We start from the raw sequence: 25790 nt of genomic DNA on the forward strand, positions 1-25790 counted from the left end.
GTGGAGTGATGCCATGTGGAAAGGAAAGCCTGCGTTGGCGGGGGTGGGGGACCTCCGAGAGGCCTCCGGCAGCAGCGGGAAAGCCCTCGGAGGCCTCGGGCAATGGCAATGATGGCGGCGGGGGACCCCTGGAAGGCTTCGGAAAGGTAAAGTCTATTTATTTCCATTTTTTGTGTAGTGTGTGTGTGGGGGTTTCTTGGCTCAGTTGCAGATTAAATGGTTTTCAGTGCATTTCTATGGGAAATGCATATTCGACCTACAGACTTTTCAACCTGCAGCCACTGTTCCAATATGGATTAATTCCGTAGGTCGAGGGTCCACCGTATGTATGTGTTGGAAGGTTGAATCTAGATAGTAAATTCAGGAAGTGCATACAATTGTATTGATATTTTATTTTAGGATTTTGAAGATTCTCCTATGCTATGGATACCCAACTCAGTCGAGGAAGATGTCTTGGATTTTGGTCTGACTTTGAAATCAAAGGGACAGTTGAACTTTGCAAAGTCTACCAGCAACTCCTATACTTGTGCTGTCTTGGGTGCCCAAACTGTAGCATTTTGTTGTTATAATTACTCATGGTTTGCCTGTTATATAAATAAAGATAAGAAGAGATTCATTTTGTGAAATTCTGTTTGCAAGATTCATCAATAGCAAGCAAAAAGCCCCATAGAACTTAAAAGTGTTACATTAGTACAGGGTTGGGCAGTTAATTTCTATAGGGGGGGCCACATGAAAAATCTGAACTGTGTTCAGGGGCCGAACCAGCTTTACTTAAAAATAAAATGAAACAGTGACATTATGATTGTTTTTATTTTAAATTTGTTAATCTTCACAAATACTAAAGAGTTTTTTTTGTGGTATGTTAAAGATAAGCAACTGATTAACTTTAGACAAAAAGCTATTGGAGCGGCTCGTGGGCCGTATGTGACCCTCAGGCCGCACTTTGCCCAGGTTTGCATTAGTACGTGTTCCTCAATTGAGGGCTATTCAGCATTCCAGGCACCCTACAGATAACCACACTATGCCACAGGTGACAGATCATCCAGGCAGATTTATCTCACAGGGTACTTCTACTACTAGTTTCATATCCATTACCCGAGTCCAAAAGTAACAACTTGAAATAGTGGTGGTGGTGAGGACCTGTCTCTCTATCTGTCTCTCTCAGATTGTTTGGTAAACAATGCTCCCTGTGAAGAGCAGCTCAAACGTATCTAGCAGAGTTTCTTTGTTTGCACGTTTCTTTGGCCTTGAATATTCTTGAATGACTTCTGAACTGTGTGTTGCTCGGCTGCATCCCGTCCTCCCATCTCCCCTCTTATGACATCACTATCTCCCTTTGCTCCTTCTCAAACAGGAGTAGATAAACACAGGCTACTCTCCTAGGTCTCCTGCTCCTTGGGCAGGTACAGCTATCCCTTCCATGTGAGCCTGGAGACATTTCCAAAGCCTGCTCCTCCACCCTGCTTCTACTTAAGGAATGCTTTTAGAGAACATGGTCTTCAGATTTGGAGCAGCTTTTAGCAAGCTGCACAGTATAAGGTAGCTTTCTTTACAGAACCACTGACGTAACTACAGTGATACTGGGAAACCCATCCCTACTGCTCTTTACTGTATCCTCAGGCAGAACTGGGAAAATTACCTTTTTGGACTACAACTCCCAGAGTTCCTCCTGCTTCAGATTTATCTTGTGCCAACATGTCATTCAATGCTTTCACATAGCCATTTTCTGTGAGCCCAATATGAGCACCTCATACAGTGATCATTTGCATTTGCACAAGGCTTTTGTAACTTGTAAATAGTCAGATGAGTGACAGAGACTCCAACCAATGTCTGGGAAATTTATTTATTTATTTATTCGGCTTTTACCCTGCCCATCTAGATTCAACATTCAACGAATCTACCAAAATGCATGTAAGACATCGATCAGACTAATAAACAAAACTGGGCATTTTACTTTTGCTTACTTCTATGTGCTATATGTTTTCAGAGACCAACTAGCAATCGCATTTCTGCCAACATCGTATTTACTTCTGTTTGGCAACTAAACCAAATTAGGAGATAAAGAAAGCTAAAATGATTATTAGATCTTATGTTGAATCTTGCCTGAGATTCAATAACCGGGGAGGAGTTCCCTGGTAGAGCAATCAAGCAATCATTGTCTGGAGTGAAAATTAGCATGGAGTGGAATTTGGTTACCATCAAGAGGACCAGTAACTTAATTAAAAGTGATGTTTCTGCTCAAACTCTGCTTTATGCATTTCAGTAACATGATCAATTTAGGCATAGCCAAGTGATCTAGCAATCCAGAGCAGACATGCAAGGCAGTTGTAGTCTGAAATCTGACAATCACAGACAAAAGCATGTTTTCTTAGAAATGTTCCACTGACATTCATTAGGTTTGCTTCCAAAAAAGTAGGCTTAGTTTTGCAGCCTTAGACATCTCCATGAAAGAAATGGAAGATTCTTATCTCACTATTTTTTTTGTTTCAAGTCAATTCTGACATATGGCAACCCTTTCCAGGATTTTCTTCTAGTTCTCAAAAGTGGGTTACCATTCCCTTCTTCTGGGGGATTCTCTGGGGCTGTGCAGCTTGCCCAAGGCCACACGGGCTGGGATGCACTATAGGGAACTGAACTTCTAACTTCTCCCTCCACAGCCAGATACTCAACTCACTGAGCTATCTATCCATCCAGCTTCTTACCTCATTACCTTCGTAGCTGCGGTTCTGTTTTAAATCTTGTTAGCCTCCCAGAGTAGTGCCTCAGTACTAAATGGGTGGAGTATAAATGTAATGAATAAAATAAATAAAATAAAATTGTCAAGGACATATTCAAAGTTCCCCATAAGTAGGGAATTTTCAGATACCAATTTTTAAAATTAAAGTAACATGAATGATCACTGCAATTTCTCTCCAAGCCTCCTGCCAGTGAATGATCTGAGCTGCACATCTCCTGCCTAAAAGGAAGTAAGATGTTGGCATGAGGGGGGGGGGGGGGAAGTAAGTCACAGATGTGAAAGAAACAGCAGTGGTTGTGTTGCTCTATTAGGAACAACTGGATGATTCCAGCCCGGTCTGAGAGCCTGGATCTTTGTCACACCGCCTGTCATTTCAAAGGTTTGTAGTGATGCTTCGTTTTACACTCATCTTTTACTTCACCATCTCCTCCTATCTTTTCCCACAACTAGAGTTGCCCCCAATAGTGTAGCAGAAAGGTGACAGTCAGGATTGAGCCCGCTCCTCCACTTTGCCACCTCCACATGGGGCTCTCCCTCCTGCTACTATTTTTCATTTATTGCCTATCCTGCTTTTTTTTAATTATAGAAGTATAAGATAGCAATTACATAACAAGCATCCAGTGTAAATAACATCGTCTGTTTTATGTTATTAATTCCAAGGTCTCTATATACTTATACTTTTCTCTAGATTTTTTTTCAGAATACTTCCCACTTGTGTGCCTTTAAAGCATCCTCCAGTATCCACTTCTCAGGAAACAGACAGACAGACAGAATCTCCAGTTGTTGTTTCACTACATCTTCTGTCCTGCTTGTTCTAAAACCTGCTTGTTCCAAAATAATCTATTTTATAAGGTTTTTCTGAAGATAAACAAGATAGTATTACAGCAGTTTGTGCTGTACAGCAACTATGTACAGTATAAACACTAAAAGTTATGTCATTTTACAGCACAAGGCTTGATATTTTCCTCCAAAGTACTGTATATACCCTGCTTGTTCACAGAATTATAACACATTTTGTGGAAATGTGAGATAACCCACACTTAATTAACAAAATAATCAAAAAATATTTTGCAAGCAATTTTGTGGTTCAAGAAGCAGCTCTTGTTCCTTTTTGGCTGTCACTCTATGCTCCGGGGGCAAATGAAGCCCATTTTAACAGTGTGGAATGCAGCATTATTTAATCCTTTTCCATAATTTGCAGCAATGTAACCTAGGTCAGCAGGATTCACCAAAAATGGTGCTCATTTGACTATATTTCAGAGATGCCCATGTACCAATGCAAAGTACAAGTTTGACTTCTGCATATAAATATTTTACAGATATTATGCAATGCAAAATACATTGATGTGCTCGTCATATATCCAGAAGTCATATGGCTGTGGATAAGCACATTTCATTGGGCATGTTTTTGGGTCATTTAAAAAAACCGTCTTAACATTTGAGTACACATGCCTCTAACATGTTGGCTCCTGAAGCTAGGTCCTCAGCTGCTGGTGAAATTCCCAGAATCCTTGGCCACTGTCCAGGCTAGCTCCTCATCTGGGAGTTGAAGTCCAGCCATATCCATGGTCCTGCATTTCTGGACCACTGCTCTAATACTTCAACTTTCAAGAATGCTGATTCTGAAACAAAGGCACTAAGTTATGCTTTGCTGCATGACTCCCATAAAATGGAGTGTGTGGCAGGTTAATTGGGAGAACAAGGCTAATGCTGGGTGAGAGATATTGGAGGGAAGGAAGGCAGTAGGTTCTGGGAATATGGGAGATGCAGCATTAATTTGACTTCAAGCTTGCAATTTATGCTGTTGTTATTTGGAATTGTCTATTCTCGCTCATATTCTAGGTGCGAAATGCCACTCTGAGGCTTTATCCAACCCAAACAATCTGATTTCCCCCTTTTTCTCTTCTCAATGACAAGCATAAAGACTTGAGAGGTGCTATGCCATCTTATGTTTATGTGTAAATATGTAATGTTAGTGCCCTTATGTTTTGTGTTGCTGTTTATATATTGTGATGACCTATGGTTTTAAGCAATAAAGCTTGTTCTGTCAGTCCTCCTCTCACTGTATAATATTGCACCTTCCCATTTGCTGGGCTCCTTAACCAGACTTAATTTTGCACAGCCCTACTTTTCCAGTTCTCCATTACTGTTTGACACTAGTGCTGCTGGTCCATTTTGTTATGTGCAAGTTTTCACTGTCAATCAGATGGGTACAGTGAAACAACATGGGCTGGAAACAACAGAATAAAATTCAACAGGAATAAGTGAAAAGTACTGCACCTAGGAAAAAAAGCCCCAGACACAGTGTTACAAGATGGGGGATACCTGGCTCAGCAATATTATCATCTCCAAATCTCCAATATATCATCTTCAAATCTCACGAGGTACTTGTTCCCTTCTATTTGGTACTGGTTAGGCCTCATCTTGAGTATTGTGTCCAGTTCTGGTCACCACACTTCAAGAAGGTTGCTGACAAATTGGAATAAGCCCAGAGGAGGACAACAAATCCTATGAAGAAAGACTGAAAGAACTGTGTATGTTTAGTCCTGAGAAAAGACTGAGGGGAGAGACATATAACAGCACTTTTTAAATACTTGAAAAGCTGTTATACAGAGGGACAGGATCTGTTCTCAATCATCCCAGAGTGCGGGACATGCAACAATCGGTTCAAGTTACAGAAAGGCAGATTGTGACTGAATATGAGGAAAAACTTCCTGTTAGAGCAGTACGACAGTGAAACCAATGACCTCAAGAGGTGCTGAGCACTCCAACACTGAAGGCATTCAAGAGAAACTTAAGACAACCACCTGGCAGATATCTTTTGATTTGTACTCCTGCATTGAGCAGGGGGTTGGACCCGATGGCCTTATACACCCCTTTCCAACTTCGTTAGTCTATGATTCTATGAACGTGTTTGATGAATACACTTAAATTGAAGTACACGTAAGATAGTACGGCAAATTGTAGGTTTTTACAAAATGACACGCTTTATTTATCTACAAGGCAGTACAGTGTATCATAAAAAGTTAAGTGCAGACAAGGCTGTACCTAATCCTATTAAGGCAGCAAAGTCAGAATCTGTAATAAGAAAGAAAAAAAGCAGCCTTCTTTTAGTATTGGGCAAAGCTTAGACACAGGCGTCTAGAAGACCATCCTCTTTTTTTAAAAAGGAACTCTGTCTCTACCTTGGCTTCTGTGGAATCCAAGGTAGGGCATATTTAGATTTAAACATGAGACAAAAACTGAATACATAAGCAAGACCGCCTTCTCCCAAATGTGTGAAGTCTGCATTCTTTCTTGTTGCAAACCTGTGAGAATGTATACATATATAGGCACGTAAAATCTCCCAAGAAGTGTTTCTAAGTGTTGCTTATTTTTTTAAAAAAATATGGGGGGAAAAAAGAAAAGAAAAAAAAGGTGGGGGAAGGGCAACAGGGAATGAAAAGATAAAAGGAGTACTTTTTCAAAAGTCAGAAATCCTAGTGCATAGCTAGTCCCCAGTTTCTTTTTTCTTTCATAAACCTCTGTGGCTCTTTAGTAGCTCATCTGCATGCTGTACATCTGTAGCAGCGAGAACAAAACAGAACAAAATGGAACACAACATCCACAGTATCCATTTGGCATTACAAAATTAAATTATAGAATAAAAAATATAATTTGTTCTCAAAACTATTTTTCATACAGTAATAATTTTAAAAAGCAAGCTAAGTGAGACAAGGACAAAACACACACACACCAACAGTCTAGCACTCTAATGTGTGGGACAGTACTTCAAACGGCACGGCCGTGTCAGCATTCACTGTCTCATGATATGCCTCTAGCCTATACCTTTAGATTAGCATTTGCAGTAATGCTTTCTTGCAGTATTTTCTCCCAAGATGTTTGGTTCAATGATTCAGAATAAGCTACTGATTGGGTGCCAGCTCTTAAAAAGAGAAACGAGAAAACTTCAACAACCCTGAAAAGCATCTTCACTGGCATGGAAACTTCTGTAGCCACTCCTCACTGAATTAATACTGTTGCACTTGATCTCCCAAAAAAGTTCACTTGAAATCATATTTAAAAAATCAGTGTGTTTTTTTAAAAAAAGAAGAGCATTCATATTATTATTATTTAATTGCATAAAATTCAGTACCTAATAATTTAGGTAAGCATCAGCAATAAAGAGAATTCTTTCTTTTTTTTTTTAAAGTTGGGTAAATCCAACATGAATAATATATACATATATGCTTTTGTGACTATATGCACTTGGTGCTGCTCCCAAATGTTGTACCATAACAATAACAACAACAACAACAAACGACAAAAGGCTATTCTCCCATGTAGAGGAACAGTAAATCCAAATCAACTGGAAGTGTTTTGTAAAGAAAACATAATGCTTGATGGAGGACCCCTTTCACATAACCAGTGTTCGAGTTGAGAATGCATTCATATATTTGCGGGCTGGATCAGAGAAGGTCAGCTGATCCTCCGTCTTCCCACAGGAGGCTGAATCCCACGTGCTGGTAAAATGCTAAAAATAAACAGAGAGGAAACTTAGAGAGGCAAGGTTTAAATGCACGACTTCCACTGCTTGTTAGCACTAGAACAAAACTTGCTGACTAGGCTGAAGGAAGGTGAAACCCAACAAGACCTTGGATAGAGACATTTCTCACAGTTTTGACCTTGTCTTTAGAACAAGAAACTTTGGCCAACCTTTGAACTTTTAAAATACAGGTATCCTGTAGAAACTCCTTTGTCAATCTAACAGATCAGCTGCACTTGTGACTGTTGTTCAAACAAAAGGAAGCCAAGAGAACACATATTGATTATGCATTTATTCCAATGTCTGAAGACTTCCGTCAAGATTAATCAAGGCAGTAAATCCTTCTTACTATCACAATTATTTCAGATGAGTTATTTTCAGTTCAAGGAAATTCATTCACATTTGCAAGTATATCATGAAGGCCTTTTCATACAAACTCCAGTACATTTGCACTTTAGTTTTAAAAAATAAGGTATGCATTGGAATGAAGATCCATTAACATGGACATGCTACAGGCACAGGGTGGGCAGAAGCATCAGGAATTATTGGTAGATTGTTATGGATTTTAACATAACAACTGGCAAGTTTCCAAGCTCTATTCACAGCTAAGTCAACTTGAAACAGAGACATTCTACCATGGCTGGCACTTCTCTCTAAACCTCTGTGTCCTTCCACCTAGAAACTACAGGTATTTGTTATATGCCTTTGATCTAGTTTGCTTCTACCACCATATTTGAAGAATTATCGGTTGTGCTTACTGAGACCCAGCTGCCTGGATGTTATGATCATTTAGGACCTATACAGGAGGACATGATTATTTTCCAAGCATTGTGTTTTCCAGCAAGTCTTGTCTTCTCATGATGTGCCCAAATTACAACGGCTTCAGTCTCATCAGTTTTGCTTCTAGGGCGAGTTCAAGCTTGATTTGATCTAAGGCCCACTTGTTTGCCTGTCTGCCAGATCAAGCTACCTGTAAAACATTCCTCCAAGACCATATTTCAAATGAATCTTTTTTCCCTATTAGCTTCCTGCACGGGCTATCTTTCACATCTGTACATAGTGCTTACGAATAATATAGCATGGATGATCTTGGTATCAATTTAAGTGCCTTTGCATTTGATGATCTTTTCTAATTTCTCCACAGCTGCCCTTCTGTCTTCTTCTGACTCCTCAGCTGCAGTCTCCATTTGGACTGATGATTAAACTGAGATGCAAGAATTCTTCTAACATCTTCAATTTCTTCATTGTCAACATTAAAGTTATGTAGTTCTTTAGTTATAAATTTTTTTTACTTCAATCCTGCTTCTTCACTTTAACCTTCTTCAGGAGTTGTTTCAAGTTGTTGTTCCTTCCAATGGAAAATGGTAAACCAAGACATGGTCAGTGTTGGGAACGCTCTGTTTAGAAAGGGACATTTTAGACGAAGACAAAGATCTTTATCTACCAAGCCCATTCACATCTCCTGTTTAGATGTGTGATTCTAATCCTATGTAACATGAGCTGCTGGTTTTAATATGATTTGACTATGTTTCACTGTTTTTGACATACTGTTGTTCTTTACAAAATTAGTTGGCTGCTCTTTGAGCCTTTGTTTGAAGTGTGGTGTGTGGAAAATATACAGAACAACTAAACAGGTAAGAAATGCAAAAAATATTTCAGAGCAGGTTAAGTGTAATAGTAGCACTATGAACTACTTTAGGAAGCATGCAACTATGTAGACTTGCTGGACTTGTGGGTTAAGTGTGAGATTATTTGTACAGCCTAGTCGCAGGTGATGATTCAGCTCACTTGACCTAAGAATCCAGTAACAAAACAGTTCATCATTTAAAGGTATTTTCAATCATGTATTGGCACATAACCAAATGTAAATCTTCCACAGTGAAAAGTACTGCAAAAACAAGCTACTTCTTATGGTTAGGAAATGAACAGTTTGGACCATTTTGTTCTTGTGGTTATTGACAAAGGCTGGGAGACCTACTTAGCACATTGCTGCAAAGAGATAAACCTATCTACTCTGAGGGCTGTATCCAGGAGACATGTTTGTTCCTCAGACACGTGAAATATCTTTTAGTGCCTCAAGCGTAGTAAAAGTTTCAGTGCTCCATGGAATTTGTCAATACAGATATCCATTTCTTCCCCAGCACATTTTTAATGTGTTGCTTTGCTATCAGAACTATTCAGGTTGCTGAAGCCATTAAAGCCCTTTTTCTAATATATGGAGCTAGCTACCCAAGGCCTCCATGCTCTGAAATAAACACAACTGTGTTACAATCACAACCAACAGAGTGTAAATTTATAAGTGAGCAAGTAAAGGAGAAGGTGACAGTGTCACACTGTGGGTAAAGTGATGGGCTAGGACGCAGAAGACTTGGATTCAAATCCCTGCTTGGTCATGGAAAGTCACCAGGGTGTGTGTGGACCGGGTAAAGCCACTTCGTATATATCTCACATACTTCAAAAACTCTCATTAAGATTTGTCATAAATCGGATGTGACTTGATGGCACATAACCACAATATAAAAAAGACCACACAAATGCCAGACATCTATAAAGGAGGAAGTGATGAAGGAGATTTGCAGTCAGTTCCTTGCCTTTGTGAAAAACACATCAAAGCATAATGTATAGTAGGATGATGGGAACTACAGCCTTACCCACTAGGAGTCAGATCCTCCATTACATTCCATCGATGAAGTGAGCAGCTACTGTTTGAGCTAAATAACCATGACTTTGGACCATATGTTGTGAACATATCCAAGTTTTTTGCCGGTATATGCAAGCACAAGAGTTACCATCACTACCAAACATGGGGCTGTAAGGTTTTGAAGGCAAGAGCTTTTTTAAAATTTATAATACTCTGTCAAGTGCCATGAATACTGACAGGACACAATGTTATGTAAGCTGGTATACCATGGCTTAGGTTAACTCAACTAGGGGTTCATTTTACTTTACCATGTTTGTAACATTAACAAGCCTCTGGGTGAGATGAAAAATAAATTAATTAGCCCTGGTACTACTGGAGCTTCAGTTATATCTAAGCACGGGGTTGCATACATAACCAAGTTTCTAGCCAAGAACCATTAAACTGTTTCAGACAAGAAAGCTACATCTAGCATACATGTATAAACATGTAGTAAGGTAAAACAAAACTAAAATGTTTATGTCTTGATGGTTGTAGTTTTCTTGTGGCCCAGAAAATTTGAGATACACATGGTACATCACCAACACATGGAATTCAGTATCGCAGTTCGTCAAAGGGGAAAACAAATGATTCACATGGTGAAAGAGGCTGCCTATTAAGATGACTCTTCCAATGATAAAAGGACAGGATGTGACTAAAGTAATTTCTCTTTGATGCATATGCTTCTCATTCTCCATTAAGGACTTTGGGTCACGTTGAACAGTCCTCACACTGTGCAATCCATCTGATGCCCCCTCGAGAGCGATATTAAATCCATTTCGAAACTGCTGGGCCACTAAACTGAACAGGAATTATACGTCTGTAAGTTAGAGGCATAGTATATCCCACTCCCTTAGATGTTATTCAAAGTGGGATATTGTGAATCACAGTTTAGAGGTGGTGTATTATACTTTTCACTTTACAAACATGCCACCCAGGACTGTCTGCTCTTTAGAGATTCAACAAGCATTGTCCACCTTTTTGGGAATCTTGCCACACTCTGGACAATGTTAATCGTTGGTAAAAGTCCAACAGCACAGGGGAGAGAGCAAGCGCTGTCAGGATGACCAACCTATTTTCGTAAAATATGTCTGAGGAATTCTTGGAAGGATGAAGCTGCTGCCCCTTGGGAAAAAGCATGTGGGTAAAAAATTATGACTATGTTTTTCTATCAAAGGGCTGAGAAAATTGGGTTTGAAGTCCCCTTGAGGTTCCAAATAATGTGGTGAACAGTCCTCCTTCAGATCTTTTAAATGCTAGTCTACATATACCTGCATCTCTATGGAAATTCATCTACATTTTATTTACACATATTGTATATTACTCTTTAGAACTATGGTTTACGTAATAATGTTTGTTGGTGACTCAGTACAACTTATTCTCAGGTGCAGGACTCCAGTGAACATGGCAGCCAGATTTTCTATGCTTTTGGTCACATTGTAATAATCAAACTAGAAGGAATATGCATGATAGATCATTTGGTAGACCTTTTAAACTCACCTTAGTTGCTCTTGATAAATATCTACTAAGCAGATCTAAAGAGAATGGTTTGCTTATGTAGAAGAGAGACATATGATCACTAAATTTTCAGATTTTGGACCCCAGCTCCCAGCATTTTCCAGGCAGAATTTGGGGAGTTTTAGCCCACATATCCACACTTACAGACACCTAAATTTTGTTTACTTGAACTGGGCCTACCTTGGAGGCTCCATGTCTGTCTCAGGCCTACTTCCTGTTATTAATGTATAAAAATGGAAGCTGCTATTGTGCTTTCTACATGTCACAGCTCTTCAGGTGTACTCTATAGAGCAGTGGTTCCCAAGATGGGTCTCCAGATGTTCTTGGGATACAATTCTCAGAAGAATTTCTAGGAGTTGCAGTCCAAAAACATCTGGGGACCCACGGTTGGGAACCACTGCTCTATAGAATCTAAAGGGCAGCAAGACAACAGCTCTCAGAAAGCACTGTGTTTATATTTTGTGTACATTAAAAATAGAGGAATAGAGCCTACAAGACAGAATCTGGTCCAGGTGAGCAAACTGTAGGTGTCTGTAAGTTTGGGCCTATAGATCAAACTCTCAAAATTCTACTGGGGGAATTCTGGGAAAACCCCAGGAGTTGGAGTCCAAATGGCACATCCTTAATAATTATAGCATGGAAAGCTCATTGGGCTTGGAGCCTCAACAAATCCATCTCTTGCTAGAATTCCAGAACTCCAATTTAAGTTTTAAAACACCAGCAAATCACAATTATGCAGTCTTATCTGAAATTGTTTTGTAGGTGTGACTGACAAAACCATTCCATTATGAATGTAAGAGCTGTGTCTGATCACAAAACGCCTGTCAAGTCCACCACTGTTTCCCACCACTGACAACAAGATTCCTACCAGCAGAATGTGAGGACATTAGCCCTCTCTCTCACCTGCTCTTTTTATTTATTCATTTATTTATTTAATTTATATGCCGCCCACACTACCCAATACTATCCAGTACTTAATATTCTGAGGCATGCTACCTAGGATACCGGAGGAGACATAGAGCCATCATAGCTAGTAGTCAACTTGCTGTAGCATTATTCTGCATAAATGTATTTAATTTCCCTTAAAAGGCCATTGAACCTTGCTCACAGAACTACAGCTTGAGGTAGTCTATATTCCACAGAGGAACTATCTGTTCTGTGAAGCATGCCCTTTTATTTCTTCTGAAATTCTCACCTTTCAATTCCAGTAGATGGCTCTCAGTTGTAGTACTGTACTATGAAAGAGGAAATATTATGCCATTGGCAGCTTTATTTTTATTACTTTCTGAATCATGCTCCTCCTAACAAGAAATGTGTCTTCTTCAAAGCAGATACATACTGAGTAAATATTTTCATATAGTTATCATCTACAACCCCAAGATCTCTGATCTCTTTCCTGGTTAGTTGCTACCAGCTGAAACGTCTCATTAAGTCTATATATAATTACTTTGCTGTTGTTTTTTTGCCCCTTCCGTGTGCTTCATTTTACATTTTTAAAAAATACCCACTTGCTTACTTATAGGAATTCTCTTCAAACGCTTACATCATTGCTTATTCTAAGTATTAATGAGAATGAAGTAAATTCAAAAAGCACTATTATCTTGAATATGTTGAAAAATTTTATGGAACTATTTCCTGGGATTTAAATATGTTGTTTGTATTTTGCAACCTGCCCTGGGTCCTGTATTTTGGTAAGAAGTGAAGACAGCAACTGTTATAAATAAATAAATGAATAACACAAACAATATAAATAAATAAAATATGATGAAGTAGATGGAACATTACAGAGGATCTTAAGTCTAGCTGCAGCTTCTTTTGGTGATAAGACAGCATATAAACATTGGTTGGGCTCCACTATCTAAAATATGCAGAAATGGGTAGATATCTGAATTTACTGGAAATTCACTGTGACCTGATAGTAACCAGCAGTAGCCACACCCTATTGCTTACTATGATACCCTGGGATTCTCTCAGTGTGTAAACAAAGGCGGCTTGTTCATGAGAACAATTCTGGCCTAGTTCAGAAATGAATGCTTTCCATCATTTCCTCCCTATGCATAAGATGACAGCAGTGGGTGAGGTGAAGATCAAAGCAGTTTTCTTATCTCCAGCACCCCTGAAGTGTTGTTGTTGTTTAGTCCTTAAATCATGTCTGACTCTTTGTGACCCCTTGGACCAAAGCACGCCAGCCCCCCCTGAGGTGTAGGCACAGACTAATAATCGAATAGTAGACATCTGGAAATCCAACATACACAGCTCAAAAAAAAAACATGACTCCATTATTGTAAGAGAGAGGAGAGGAATCCTACTGTCTCATTCTTGGTAGCTGAGTTTTATTACAGTTGCTGTTGTTAAGCAAGTTTTAGTGCCTAGTTTTGCAAACATGGTACATACATGCATGCATATGTGTATGTATGTACCATGCCACAGAAGCAATCCAAACATTTCTATTCTAGGGTGTGCAGTTTTTAATATAATGTTGTAGCTACTGTTTCACTTCTAGCTGCCTAGAGTGGATGGAATGACCAGATAGGCGGGGTATAAATAAATAAATAAATAAATAAATAAATAAATAAATAAATAAATAAATAAATAAATAAATAAATAAATAAATAAATAAATAAATAAATAAATACTTGTTTGTTTTGTTTTACTCTTTTATGAACTTCTCTAATGAAACACTGATCAGCCACTGAAATCTGGGACACACTTTTCACAACAGAAGTAAGTGCATCCAGGAAGCTATGATACGTAATTGAAAAGCCACTTAAAAGAAGTTCACATGAAGGGCTACTGTTGTGACGCTGGCAGTTTAACAGCTATGTTGCTGATGCTTAGGTTAAAAGGATGTTTTTACTCCTGAACAGAAAAACCAAGCCTAGCATATACAGTACATAGAAATAAAAGGCAAAGCATCAAGTCGTCATTAAGGTTCAGAATCAAGCTCTTCTACAGACAGAAACACAGGGAGTTGTAAACACAATTCTTTCTCTCTTAGCTGCAAAGGAATGGGTCTTCAGCATCACTCATGAATGATTTCCTTCCAGGGAGCGTGTACATTTTCATTGAGACATTACAGGGCTACCTTCTCCTACTCCTAAGACAAGAGTTGAGAAGTGTGGGCCTTCCAAATCTGCCCAGCCATTTGTGAAGGGAGTTGTGTTCAAACTACAACTGGTGGGCAACGCTGCTCTAGGACATTGTTCAAAGCTGGCAGCCTCTTTCCATGAGCTGTTTCATCCTGAAGGCAGTTTCATGGGAGGCCATCACCTAGTTAGGCAGGAGAGCCATCTAACCATCCCAAGATGTTCACAGGGAAAGGCACAGTAGCCCAGTCCCTTTATGTCCCTTCACAGAAGCAGAAACCCTTCTTTAACATTCTGTACCTTGCACAAGCTGCTACTGGTCCAAAGACAGAATAGCCACTGTTTGTGAGAACATGCTGTGCAAAAAGGGAAAGGCAACCAAGCAAAGCTGGTTGTTACTCCTCCTTCCATTGACTTCAGCACAATTAAGTCACCACTGCTTCTTGCTTGATTGTGTCACAGGTTTCTGCACACATTATGCACATAACCCAAAGGGCACGTAACCCAAAGCTGGCACAAATCTATCGACACCTGTCTGATTTGGATCAGCACCTTTAGCTATACAGTGACGAGAAGTCTTTCGCTAATCTACTACAAGTATTTCTAAAACAACATCTTTAATTCTTTTATATCAGATTTCCTGTTAGCTATACTTCCAATGCTAAAATTATAGATAAGAAAAGTTAACTACATTAAGTTCATATTTGATTGTCAAACCATGGTACAGTTTCAGCTGTGTCACCTCAGTTCATTTGGTTACATCAGTAGTTCTACCAGCACATCCTTCTGCTGATAGCACAATTGACTCACTTATCCTGTAACGTGCCTTCTGTTGCCTCGGGCAAGAGTGAACAGTAAACAAAAGCCAAAGCTTTAACTGGGATATCCAGTTAAAGCACTTTAAAGAAAAGTGAACCCTCCAGGGAAAAATAGAGAGGTAAAGGCAAGTCTGTGAAAAGGTGTGTTCGTTTCCCTGCTCTATACATTAAAGGCTGATTCACATGTTATATTTTCTGTAACATAACTCTTAAGAAAAATAAGTGATTATATGAATCTGGAGTACATAGAAGTGTTAATTTTTGTCAACTCCACATTCAAAACAATGGGTTTCCATATGGAATCAAACAGGAGAAACACTTTTTAATTGGAGCTGGATTTTACCTCGGGCCAACACAAACAATTAATTTAGTGAAGTAACAGCAATTACTGCATTGTCTTCAGTCACGCTGCACTTGAACAGATGCAAATGAGCAGAACACTAACCTGATTGTTTTACAAAGAAACAAACTAATGAAAACAAAATGGCTGCGGTCCATGATTCCTAAACTGCAAAACTGCCATCAAAATTTTAGGATTATATCTTCTCAAGTGATTTTTAGACAAGTGTGACCTCCAAACTATTTATTAATTCAGGTTTTCTTTTTCAGCAGCAGCACTTCTCAGATTTACAAACAAAAAGGTAATCCATGGATTTTCTCAAACCATTTTTTCATAAGAGCTCTGTCAAGAACAAAATCTCACCTATCCATCCCACTAGGAAACATAATCATCATGATGTCAAAACGAGACACGCACAGTTAGGGTTCCATGCCAACCATGAACGAAAAGGTAGTAAGCTTTTTCTACCCTGCATACAGATATAGTTCCCCCCCCCTTAAAACTTATTCCTCCAGAGAAAATGGAAATGCCATCAAAAACCTCAGTTCCATAATCGATGTCCTGCAATAATGCAATGGAATGCCCTAGTAATGAAGCAAACAACTGTAACCCAGAAATAGCAATTTATTCATGAATATTCAGTGCCATTGCACACCTGATGTGACTAGGACAGCCAGGTGGAGGAATGACATCCAGCTTGTGTACCCAGCTCCCTTCTTCTCAGAGACAATGCTGCTCCCTAACTATTCTACATTAAGGAAGGAGTGAAGTGGCACACAAAGTGCAGGATCAGGCACCACCCTATTTCTCCCTGGCAATCTCCCGGATGACCTGACAGGCAGCTGTGGGTCTCTCTGAGGGAGAGGAAGGGGAGTTCTGGAAGTGTAGCCTTTTGTACATTTTCTTTTGCTGACTTTGCATATCTGCAGGTCAAAACAATTACACATAAATCTATAGTTCTTAAGTTTTCCTGCCTCCCATTTCCTGGGATGGGAGCAAGCTCGTTTATCAGCACTTGATTAACAAATAAAAATCTAATGCAAATTTCAAGTTAAGGCAATAAACCAATTCTCCTTCATTTACTTAAGGAATAATTGGTCATAATGTGCTTATTTGCCTAAGTAGCAGTAATAAAATAGTCTACATATTTTGTTGGCTCAGCTTTGTAGAGGTGATTTAAAAAAGAAGTACTCAGCCAGAGCAGTAAAACTATTCTATGGGCAACTGCCATTCAATTTATCTCTGCAGATATAAAAGCTGGTGGCAAACTACCCTGTTTCAAACCTTCCAAGTCACACACTTGAAATGTCACTCTAATCGTGCATTATTTCTTCCTCTGCAGAAAGGAATCCTTCACCACTTTGGCTGAGAAAACTGCAAAGAGGCAGGGTGTAAAGCTGCTCTTCCTCAAAGGACTACTTTCAGAATCTGAAGCACGATGCTTCCAAAGGCTGATTGCTGGGGGGCATCAGCAGAATGGGACTGTGGGGTTGCCACAGGCATCTTACTGCCATTGAGAGAGGGAGGAAACAGTGCTGAATTAGACACGCTGGGGGGCTGGCAAAGTGCAGCTTGGGGGGGTCACATAAGGTCCCAAGGGGGTCTTCAGATCTTCCCATTCTCTCCTCAAAAGCATCTATTTGCAAAAAGGTTTAAAAAATTCCCCAAAGACCACAGAATCAATTATTTTTTGTCAGAACAAGGTGCAGGCCTACCCAGTACTTTATCTATTCCCCCAGAGCACTCCCTTTTCCAAGGAAGATGGAACTGGACACTGGGCCACTTCCAGCTTTAACTTATCCTACATTCTGGGGCCACGTAAGGCTTGTGATGCATTCTGGTTGTTGAATGTTGGTTCCAGGATGGCAGGAGACTGCTCACCTCTGGGAGAGTCATTTGGTTTGATTTGCCAGGTGCTGTTTCTATTCTTATGACTAGAACTTTTTGTTTATTAGGAACACTGTTGTAGTATTATGTGTGTCTAGTTGCTGCCAATGACGGTAGCTCTCTAGGACTGCAGTCAGGAGCCTCTGGCCAAGTGCTTCCTGGGTGTGCCAGGGAGTGGGGCTTTATCCTAAAAGGGTTTCTGAGGTATGTGAGATGTTCAAGAGGTGGCCCGTGTGTGAGAGTCACAGAGACCATAAAGAACTCTTATTCAATGTTGCAGAAGAAGAAAAAAATGCCATCTCTGAATCACTGTGCCAAGATGTCATCAAGGTCCGCAAGTCAGTTTTCCTGCAAAGGCTTCTTGAAACTTTCTATTGCATCCAATAGCAAACCAAGTTTATATTCAGCCCTTAGCCAAGCATAACTGCTTCACTCCTTTTTTTGGAGGGTGGGGGTTACCATAAAACAACATGGCGGTGCTGCGGGTTAAACCGCAGAAGCCTCTGTGCTGCAAGGTCAGAAGACCAGCAGTCATAAGATTGAATCCACGCGATGGAATGAGCTCCCATAGCTTGTTCCAGCTCCTGCCAGTTCAAAAGCATGCAAATGTGAGTAGATAAACAGGTACCACCACGGTGGGAAGGTAACGGTGTTCTGTATCTAGTCGCACTGGCCACGTGACCATGGAAACTGTCTATGGACAAACGCTGGCTCTATGGCTTGGAGAGGGGGGATGAGCACCGCACCCTAGAGTCAGACATGACCAGACTAAATGTCCAGGGGAACCTTTACTTTTACCATAAAATAAAGTGGAATTTTACCTGCAGCGGGCTTCCGGATGACTTGTTTCGGTGTAATGTTAACAATTTATGAGTGTTCTCCTCTTCTTCTGATAGAGGCATCTTTAGACCAGAACTGGTAAGTAGATTCTGAAGAAACAAGGCAAACAGCCACAAAGGGAAAGAAAACGAATGAGCAAGTTTATCGCTGAAATGTTATTTCCATGAGCATAGTAAGTAGCACTAGAGTAGACCCATTGCATCAGCACAGATCTGGTGAGTCAATAGTTCTGTACTGTAAGTTCCATTGATTCAATGGGCCTGTCCTGTCTGCAACTTAATTTACATAGTAAGTTGTAACTAAAGTAGGGCAATTTGAATCAATGGAACTTTAGTAGTTGGCTTAGCAAATCCCCATTGATTCAATGGACCTATTCTACTGCAACTTACTACATAAAGCAAGAGACTACAAATGAAACTGACATCAAATATTATTTCAAGGGTTTTTAAAGGTATAATGCCAAGTGTCACTTATGAAGAGAGGTTACTTACCTGTAACCATGGTTCTTCAAGTGGTCATTCTGTGAATTCACACAAAAGGGTTAACCAAGCGCCAGTGTTGGTCCTCTTGGAATATTCTCGAGCTGTAAGAGAAATGTAACAATTGTAGGGCTGCCTACATTGCGCATGCTCCGCCCACCCGAGCCTTAGTTCCATTTATCTGCCACTGGTACCTGGACATGAGGTAAACACAGTGACAGATAGAGGGGAGGCCGGGCGGGATTGTGTGAATTCACAGAATGACCACTTGAAGAACCATGGTTACAGGTAAGTAACCTCTCTTTCTTCATTGTGGTCTTCTGTGAATGCACACAAAAGGGTGATTAGCAAGCTTACTCACCGGACGGTGGGATGTCACTGAAGTACCGACGTTAGTACAGCTCTCCCAAAACTCGTCTCTCGTCTGGCTCTGACATCAAGCCTGTAATGAGTAATGAACGTTGACACATTAGACCACGTGGCAGCCCTACAGATCTCTGGAACATCGACACCGCACGCCAAGGCTGTAGAGGATGCAACAGCTCTGGTTGAATGAGCGCGCAGTCCGTCAGGTGGAGATTTATGTTGAAGTTCATATGCCAACGCGATAGTAGAGACGAGCCATCTGGAGAGTGTAGAATTCGCTGTAGGTAAACCCTTTTTGTGACCAGCGTAACAAATGAAGAGCCTGGTAGAAGCCCTGATATCCTTCGTTCTAGACACATAAAAAGTTAGAACCCTCCTGACATCCAGTGTATGAAGCATGCGTTCGATGTCAGTAGTAGGTTCAGGAAACAGAGTAGGCAAAGACAGAGGTTGACTGAGATGGAAATCCGACACAACTCTGGGTAGGAACGAAACGTCTGGGTACAGCTGAACCTTGTCCTTGAAAAATTGTAAAAAGGGATGGTCAGAACGTAATGCAGCGAGTTCACTAACTCGTCTTGCTGACGTAACAGCTACTAAAAACAATGTCTTAAAAGACAACAACCTAAGGTCACATGTGGCCATAGGTTCAAAAGGAGGACGGGTAAGGGGCCGGAGAACTAATTGTAGAGACCACTGCGGCAACGGCGGTTTCACAGGAGGCCGTAGGTTAGAAAGTCCCTTCAGGAAGGATTTAACCGTAGGATGAGAAAAAAGTTTTGCAGAAGTAGAATTCCTGGGTTGGAATGACACTATGGCGGCCAGATCAACCTTAATTGTAGAAAGGGATCACTGGAAATCGAAGAGATAGCGTAAGTACAGTAACAACGTGGAAAGAGACACAGGGCACGACACAAGTCCCTTGTCTTTTGTAAACTTAACAAACCCTTTCCATTTATGAGAGAGTTTATTTGTGGATGGCTTTTTTGCTTGGTCTCGCACCTCCTTGATCGGGGGCAGATCCTCCACGCTGTCAACTGTAATGTTTGCACATCTGGATGTAGTACCGTCCCTGCATCCTGCGTCAAGAGGTCTGGAATCGGAGGTAACCTCTTGAACTCGATGAACATGCTTGTCAAGGTTGGAAACCATGCCTGACACGGCCAATAAGGAGCTATGAGGATCGCTGTCGTATTCAAATGTCGAAGCCTCACCAGAGTTCTCTGTATTAACGGCATGGGTGGGAAGGCATAAAGGAGCCCCAGATTCCAGTGAATCATAAAGGCGTCCCCTAGAGAGTTCTTGCCGATCCCGGCTCTAGACGCATAAGCTGTGCACTTGGCGTTGCAATCCGAGGCAAAAAGATCTACAGAAGGAGTCCCCCAAAGGTAACAGAGGTCGCGGAACACCCGCTGGTTGAGTTCCCATTCGTGCATCTGATATGGGAGGCGGCTGAGGCGATCTGCCAGTGTGTTGTCCGTCGTCGACACGTGTATGGCTACCGGGAAAACCTGATGGAGGTAACACCATTCCCAAAGGTGTATGGTGAGATACAGCAGAGACTGGGAGCGGGTCCCTCCCTGTTTGTTGATATAGTGCATGGTCGTGGTGTTGTTTGTTATTACTTGAACACCACGACCTTGCACCATGGGAAGGAATGTGCATAATGCCTTGATGACCGCCAGCATCTCTAGGTGGTTGATATGAAGAGTCAGTTCCCGAGGAGACCAGAGGCCATGCATTTTGTGGTGAGCACAATGCGCACCCCAGCCTGTGGGGCTGGCGTCTGTAGTCACTTGTATAGTCAACTGCAGTGGTTTGAAGGGTCTGCCAATTTGTAAGTGAGGAGGAAAAGTCCACCACTGTAACTGGCTGGCCAATTCGGGAGTCACCCGAAGCCGTTTGTGCTGGCTGTCTGTCATGGGGTCAAATAGCGTTAGCAGCCATGACTGCAGAGAGCGTAGCTTGAGCCGAGCATGAGCCAGTGTCGAGGTAGTTGACGCCATGAGGCCCAGCAGATGTTGAGCATGTTTTGCTGTAACACGCGCTGCTGGATAGAACTTTCTTATGGCTCTTTGAATCTTTCTTATCCTTTCTTTGGGGAGGAAAATTCTTGCCTTGGTCGCATCGAGGCGGGCACCTATGTAGTGTACCACTCTGGACGGTGAGAGGTGTGACTTTTTCTGATTGATGGTGAGGCCGAGTTGTGGGAGCAGTCGTAGGACAAATTTTGTGTCCTTGATAGCTTGTTTCTTGGACATTGACACTAGTAACCAATCGTCTATATAAGGGTAGATGTGAATACCCTTGAGCCTTAGGTACGCTGCTACAGGAGCCATGCCTTTCGTGAAGGTTCTGGGGGTTGTCGAAAGTCCGAAGGGTAAGGCTAGGAACTGATAAATGGTGTCCTAGAAGAAAAACTGGAGGTACTTGCGATGTGAGGGTTGGATCGTCACATGAAAGTAAGCATCCTTTAAGTCTATGACTGTGAACCAGTTGTTTTTCTTTAGCAGGTGGAGAATGGAGTCTAACGTGACCATGCGGAACCGTCGAGGACGAAGGTAAGTATTGAGAAGTCTTAGGTCTAAGAGAGGTCTTATTCCTCCGTCTTTTTTCGCCACGGCAAAGTATCTCGAGTAAAAACCGTTTTTTAAGTCTGCTGCTGGTGTGAATGGCCACCTTTCGCAGGAGTGAGAATACTTCTTCTTCAAGGGCCACGTTGTAAGAGGTAGGATTTACGTACCCTAAAGGTGGTAACTCGATAAACTCTAGACGGTAACCATGTTCGATGATGTGTAGAACCCATGTGTCGTTTGTAATCGCGCGCCAGTTTGAAAGAAATGGAAAAAGTCTTGTATTGTTTGTGTATGGACAGTAACTTGGAGGCGAGTCAAAGATAACGCCTAGTTTTCTTTGCAGGAGGTTTAAAGGATTGTCTGCGCTGAGAACGCTGGGACTTGTAGCTGGGCGCAGAAGAAGAAGCCTGAGAGGATCTCTGATGAGGTAAGTTGGAGTATGGTCTAAATTGTTGTGATGACTGTTGGTATTGCGCATAGGACCTACGCCACTGGAACTTTTGGTAGCGAGGTTGTGGCTGTATTGAGTAGGATTTGGCCGTTTTCTTAGCTTTATGAAGTTCTTCAAGGTGAGAGTCAGTTTTCTCATTGAAGAGGCCAACAGCATCAAAGGAGAGACTTTCTACTTTATTTTTGACGTCCTCCAGGATGTTAGCCGCCCGAAGCCAGGCATGCCTACGCAAAGTTACAGCAGACATAAGAACTCTGGCGGAGGCCTCCGCCGCATGCCTAGTTGCTAGCCTTTGATACCTCGACACTGTCTGAGCCTCCTCATAAAAATTCAAGAAGGGTTGTCTAAATTTCTCGTGAATTAGTTTAAGGCCAGCCAAGATTTTCATCCAAAGCTGCTTTTGGTAAGCACTGAGAGCAGTTTGGTAGTTAATGACTTTCAACAAGAAGGCGACAAGAGAGTAAATCTTCCTTCCAATGACTTCTAATTTCTTGCCCTCCTTATTTGTCGGTGTAACATGCGATTTACCAGTAGGTTTAGTGCAACTAGTTTCTACAACCAAAGAGTTTGGAATTGGATGTATCGGGCCCATGTACCCTATAGAAGTTCTCGGTACACCGAGGTAATGGAGGTGTATTAGCCGGTTGTTCCCAGCATTCCTTAATTATGTCCATGATCACCAGGACAAAATTTAAGCTAGGTGGTGGAGACTTCTCCTTTATGTCCCCAAAAATGAGGTCTTCTGCAGGGAGTGTAGGTTGGTCGAGTTCTAACTTTAGGGCTCAAGCTAGTCTTCCCAACGTCTGAGAGTAGGATGAAAAGTCCTCTGATGGAGAAGAGCCGTTCGCATCTCCGATGTCAGACCCAACCACTTCTCCTTCAGGCAAAGGGGCAGGGACAGACTGCACTGGTAAATCCTGGTCCGAGTCAGAAGAAAGGACCGAGGGAAGCTTCATCGGGGTCTGACGAAAAAACGTCTCCTTTGTTTTTTCGGGGTGTTTTTTCGACCCCGACGATGTGGGCCGACGTCATCGGCTGTACGGGAGGACCAGTAATAGGGGGAGCTATAGGCGGGACGGGCTCCGGCAACTGCGGCTGCGGTGGTGCATGCATCTTGGCACCGACTTCCCGACGTCGATGTTGGCGTCGATAATGCACCTCGGGAGAGCTGGAGGAAGATGAGATGTAGATATATTTAATCTTCCTGTGCTTCTTCCGACGCGGCTCTGTCGATGTGGATGAAGACGTCGAGGAACTGGATCAGCGTCGATGATGTTTGCGGACCAAGTCGGAGTCGTTCGACGAGGAGGGACTCCGTCAACGCCGGCGCTTGTCTCGGCGCCGGTTGGATGGGCTGCGCTTCCTCTTCGAGGAACGCTTCTTTCTAGGTGATTTCGACCTCGAAGGTGCCAACAAGGTCGAAGGAGCCGGAGATCCCCGCCCATGAGAGGATGGGCTGTTAGGGGCAGACGTCAAACCCGCTGTAACACCAGCGAGTTGACTCGGCGTCGGAGAGGGTTCTCCGCGCGGCAAAGTCGGCTCTGCTTGTCGAGGAGGCAGAGAGGGTGCTATCTCCGACAAGAAATCTCGATCCCGAGACGAGTCCTCTAAGATAGGCGACGGTAGAGACTGCGATATTGGAGGGAGCTGAGCAGTCGTGTCTTTAGATTTTTCAGACGCCTTTGCTTTTTGTTTTACAGGCATCGAGGAGGAACTCGTCTTGGCTTTCGCCGATGACTTTTTCGAAGGGATCGTCTTTTTCTGCTGTACAGCCTTGGATGGTGCAGGCTGTGAAGAGACGCTCGCCTCAGACAGGAGAGCTGCCGACGGTTACGCCATTTCGGAATCGGTCGGTTTAGTGGCTGCGAGGGTTGATTCCCACAGATGGAATTTAAGCCGCTGCTGCCTTGCTTTAAGCGCTGCCTTAGTAAAAGTTTTGCAATGGCAGCAAGACTTCATCTGGTGAGCTTCACCCAGACAAAAAAGGCAGCGATTGTGGGGATCTTGATGGGGAATCTTCCTACTGCAGTCCACACAACGGCTAAAGGGCCCAGAAGGCATAGGCTAGATTAATGGCCGTTGCGCTAAAGGAGAAAAGAGCGGGAAAATATAGAAGCCGCTCTATTGAAGGGAAAACCGAATCGGATGGTCCAAAAAAAAAAAAAAAAAAACAGTCCGAGTCAAGGGGCACAGAAGTAGACAGAGTCGAAGAACAGTCTGGGTCAAAACCAGGTAGTTTTTCACGAAATAGAGAGAAAAAGAATGGAGCTTGAAACGAGAGGTCCCAACCGCAACGCGGAAAAATGGAACTAAGGCTCGGGTGGGCGGAGCATGCGCAATGTAGGCAGCCCTACAATTGTTACATTTCTCTTACAGCTCGAGAATATTCCGAGAGGACCAACGCTGGCGCTTGGTTAACCCTTTTGTGTGCATTCACAGAAGACCACGATGAAGAACCTCCTCTTAGCAAAACTTGCTGGAAGGACTTTTCAAATGAAACTTCTTTGTAAATTTACACAGAAGTCTCATTTGAAATCATCTGCTGTGGTGTCATTATCTCAATCTGATGGCTGCTGGGTCATGATATTGTGTTCAAACAAATTCTGCTAAACTTTAGGAAAAGGTTCTTGACACTAAGTTGCCTGGTGGACTCTCTCTGTTGGAGGTTTTTAAAGCAAAAGTTACAGGGCTACGTGTCAGTCCTGTTTTGGCTTTGGAGTTTCTGCTTTGTCAGGAAACTGGACCAGATGACCCGAGAGGTACCTTCCAGCCCTACAGTCCTCTAATTATAATCGGTCCCTGAAAGTCCCCTGAAAGGAAGCTACTACAAATATGAGAATAGGACCTGTAGCTGCAAAGAGCAGTGAACAGATGAGAAAAAAGGCAAAATAAATAAGGATCAGGAAATATTTCACTGCCACTGGCCATGCTGGCAAAGGGGTTCTGGGGGTTTCCATTCAAAAGAAAAAGTAATTTCTCCAATCTTGGCCTGGGAAGAAAGTAAATTGTTCACTGGAGAATATCTGATGCTAAATAACTGAACTGAAAGGTGAGGGCACACCCCCTGTACCAATTCAGGACTTTGATTATCACTTGGTTGTCCTAATTTGCTGGAGAGCAACACATACTGCTTCACTGAGACAGTGTTTGACGCACACAGCACAGTCATACTGAAAATACGTGGGGCTGCTTTCGGTACTAGTCTCTTTACTGGAACAGCATAAATGAAGAGTTAAATTGCAGTAAAATTGGCTCAAGTACTTAGTTAAATTGTCTTGCTGATCGGGTTATATTAGGCTGTAATCCCATTTATATTAAAAACTAGATTCTGTCATTTACAAAGGATGCTGGGCAAGGGAAGTAAACATTTCATTGCCTAATAATTTCACTGAGTTCAGCAAACACTTCAGTGATCCAATTAAAGGTAAAATTTTGCCTCGGCTTTTTATACATCTTAAATGAACCACTCACCAGCAGAGTTCTCTTTTTT

At 41.8% G+C, this 25790-nt stretch overlaps 1 protein-coding gene and 1 long non-coding RNA gene across 3 annotated transcripts in view; one reads left to right on the forward strand and one right to left on the reverse strand.

The window, feature by feature from the left end:
- Positions 1-89: 89 nt before the first annotated feature.
- LOC144585961 (uncharacterized) lies at positions 90-18414 on the forward strand. The gene is made up of 2 exons (XR_013540613.1): positions 90-146; positions 8407-18414. It is a non-coding gene; the product is annotated as an uncharacterized LOC144585961 (long non-coding RNA).
- The window catches only part of MYB (MYB proto-oncogene, transcription factor), a 47747-nt gene continuing 27655 nt past the window's right edge, over positions 5699-25790 (reverse strand). For both annotated transcript variants that reach the window (XM_020779662.3, XM_020779667.3), the window contains 2 exons: positions 18410-18517; positions 5699-7250 (listed from right to left, as the gene is read on the reverse strand). In XM_020779662.3, coding sequence (XP_020635321.2) covers positions 7134-7250; positions 18410-18517 — 225 coding nt within the window. In that variant the 3' untranslated portion in view covers positions 5699-7133. The remainder of the gene's footprint in view (positions 7251-18409; positions 18518-25790) is intronic.

This window comes from Pogona vitticeps, chromosome 1 (assembly GCF_051106095.1).
Source record: "Pogona vitticeps strain Pit_001003342236 chromosome 1, PviZW2.1, whole genome shotgun sequence".
Classification (NCBI taxonomy): domain Eukaryota; kingdom Metazoa; phylum Chordata; class Lepidosauria; order Squamata; family Agamidae; genus Pogona; species Pogona vitticeps.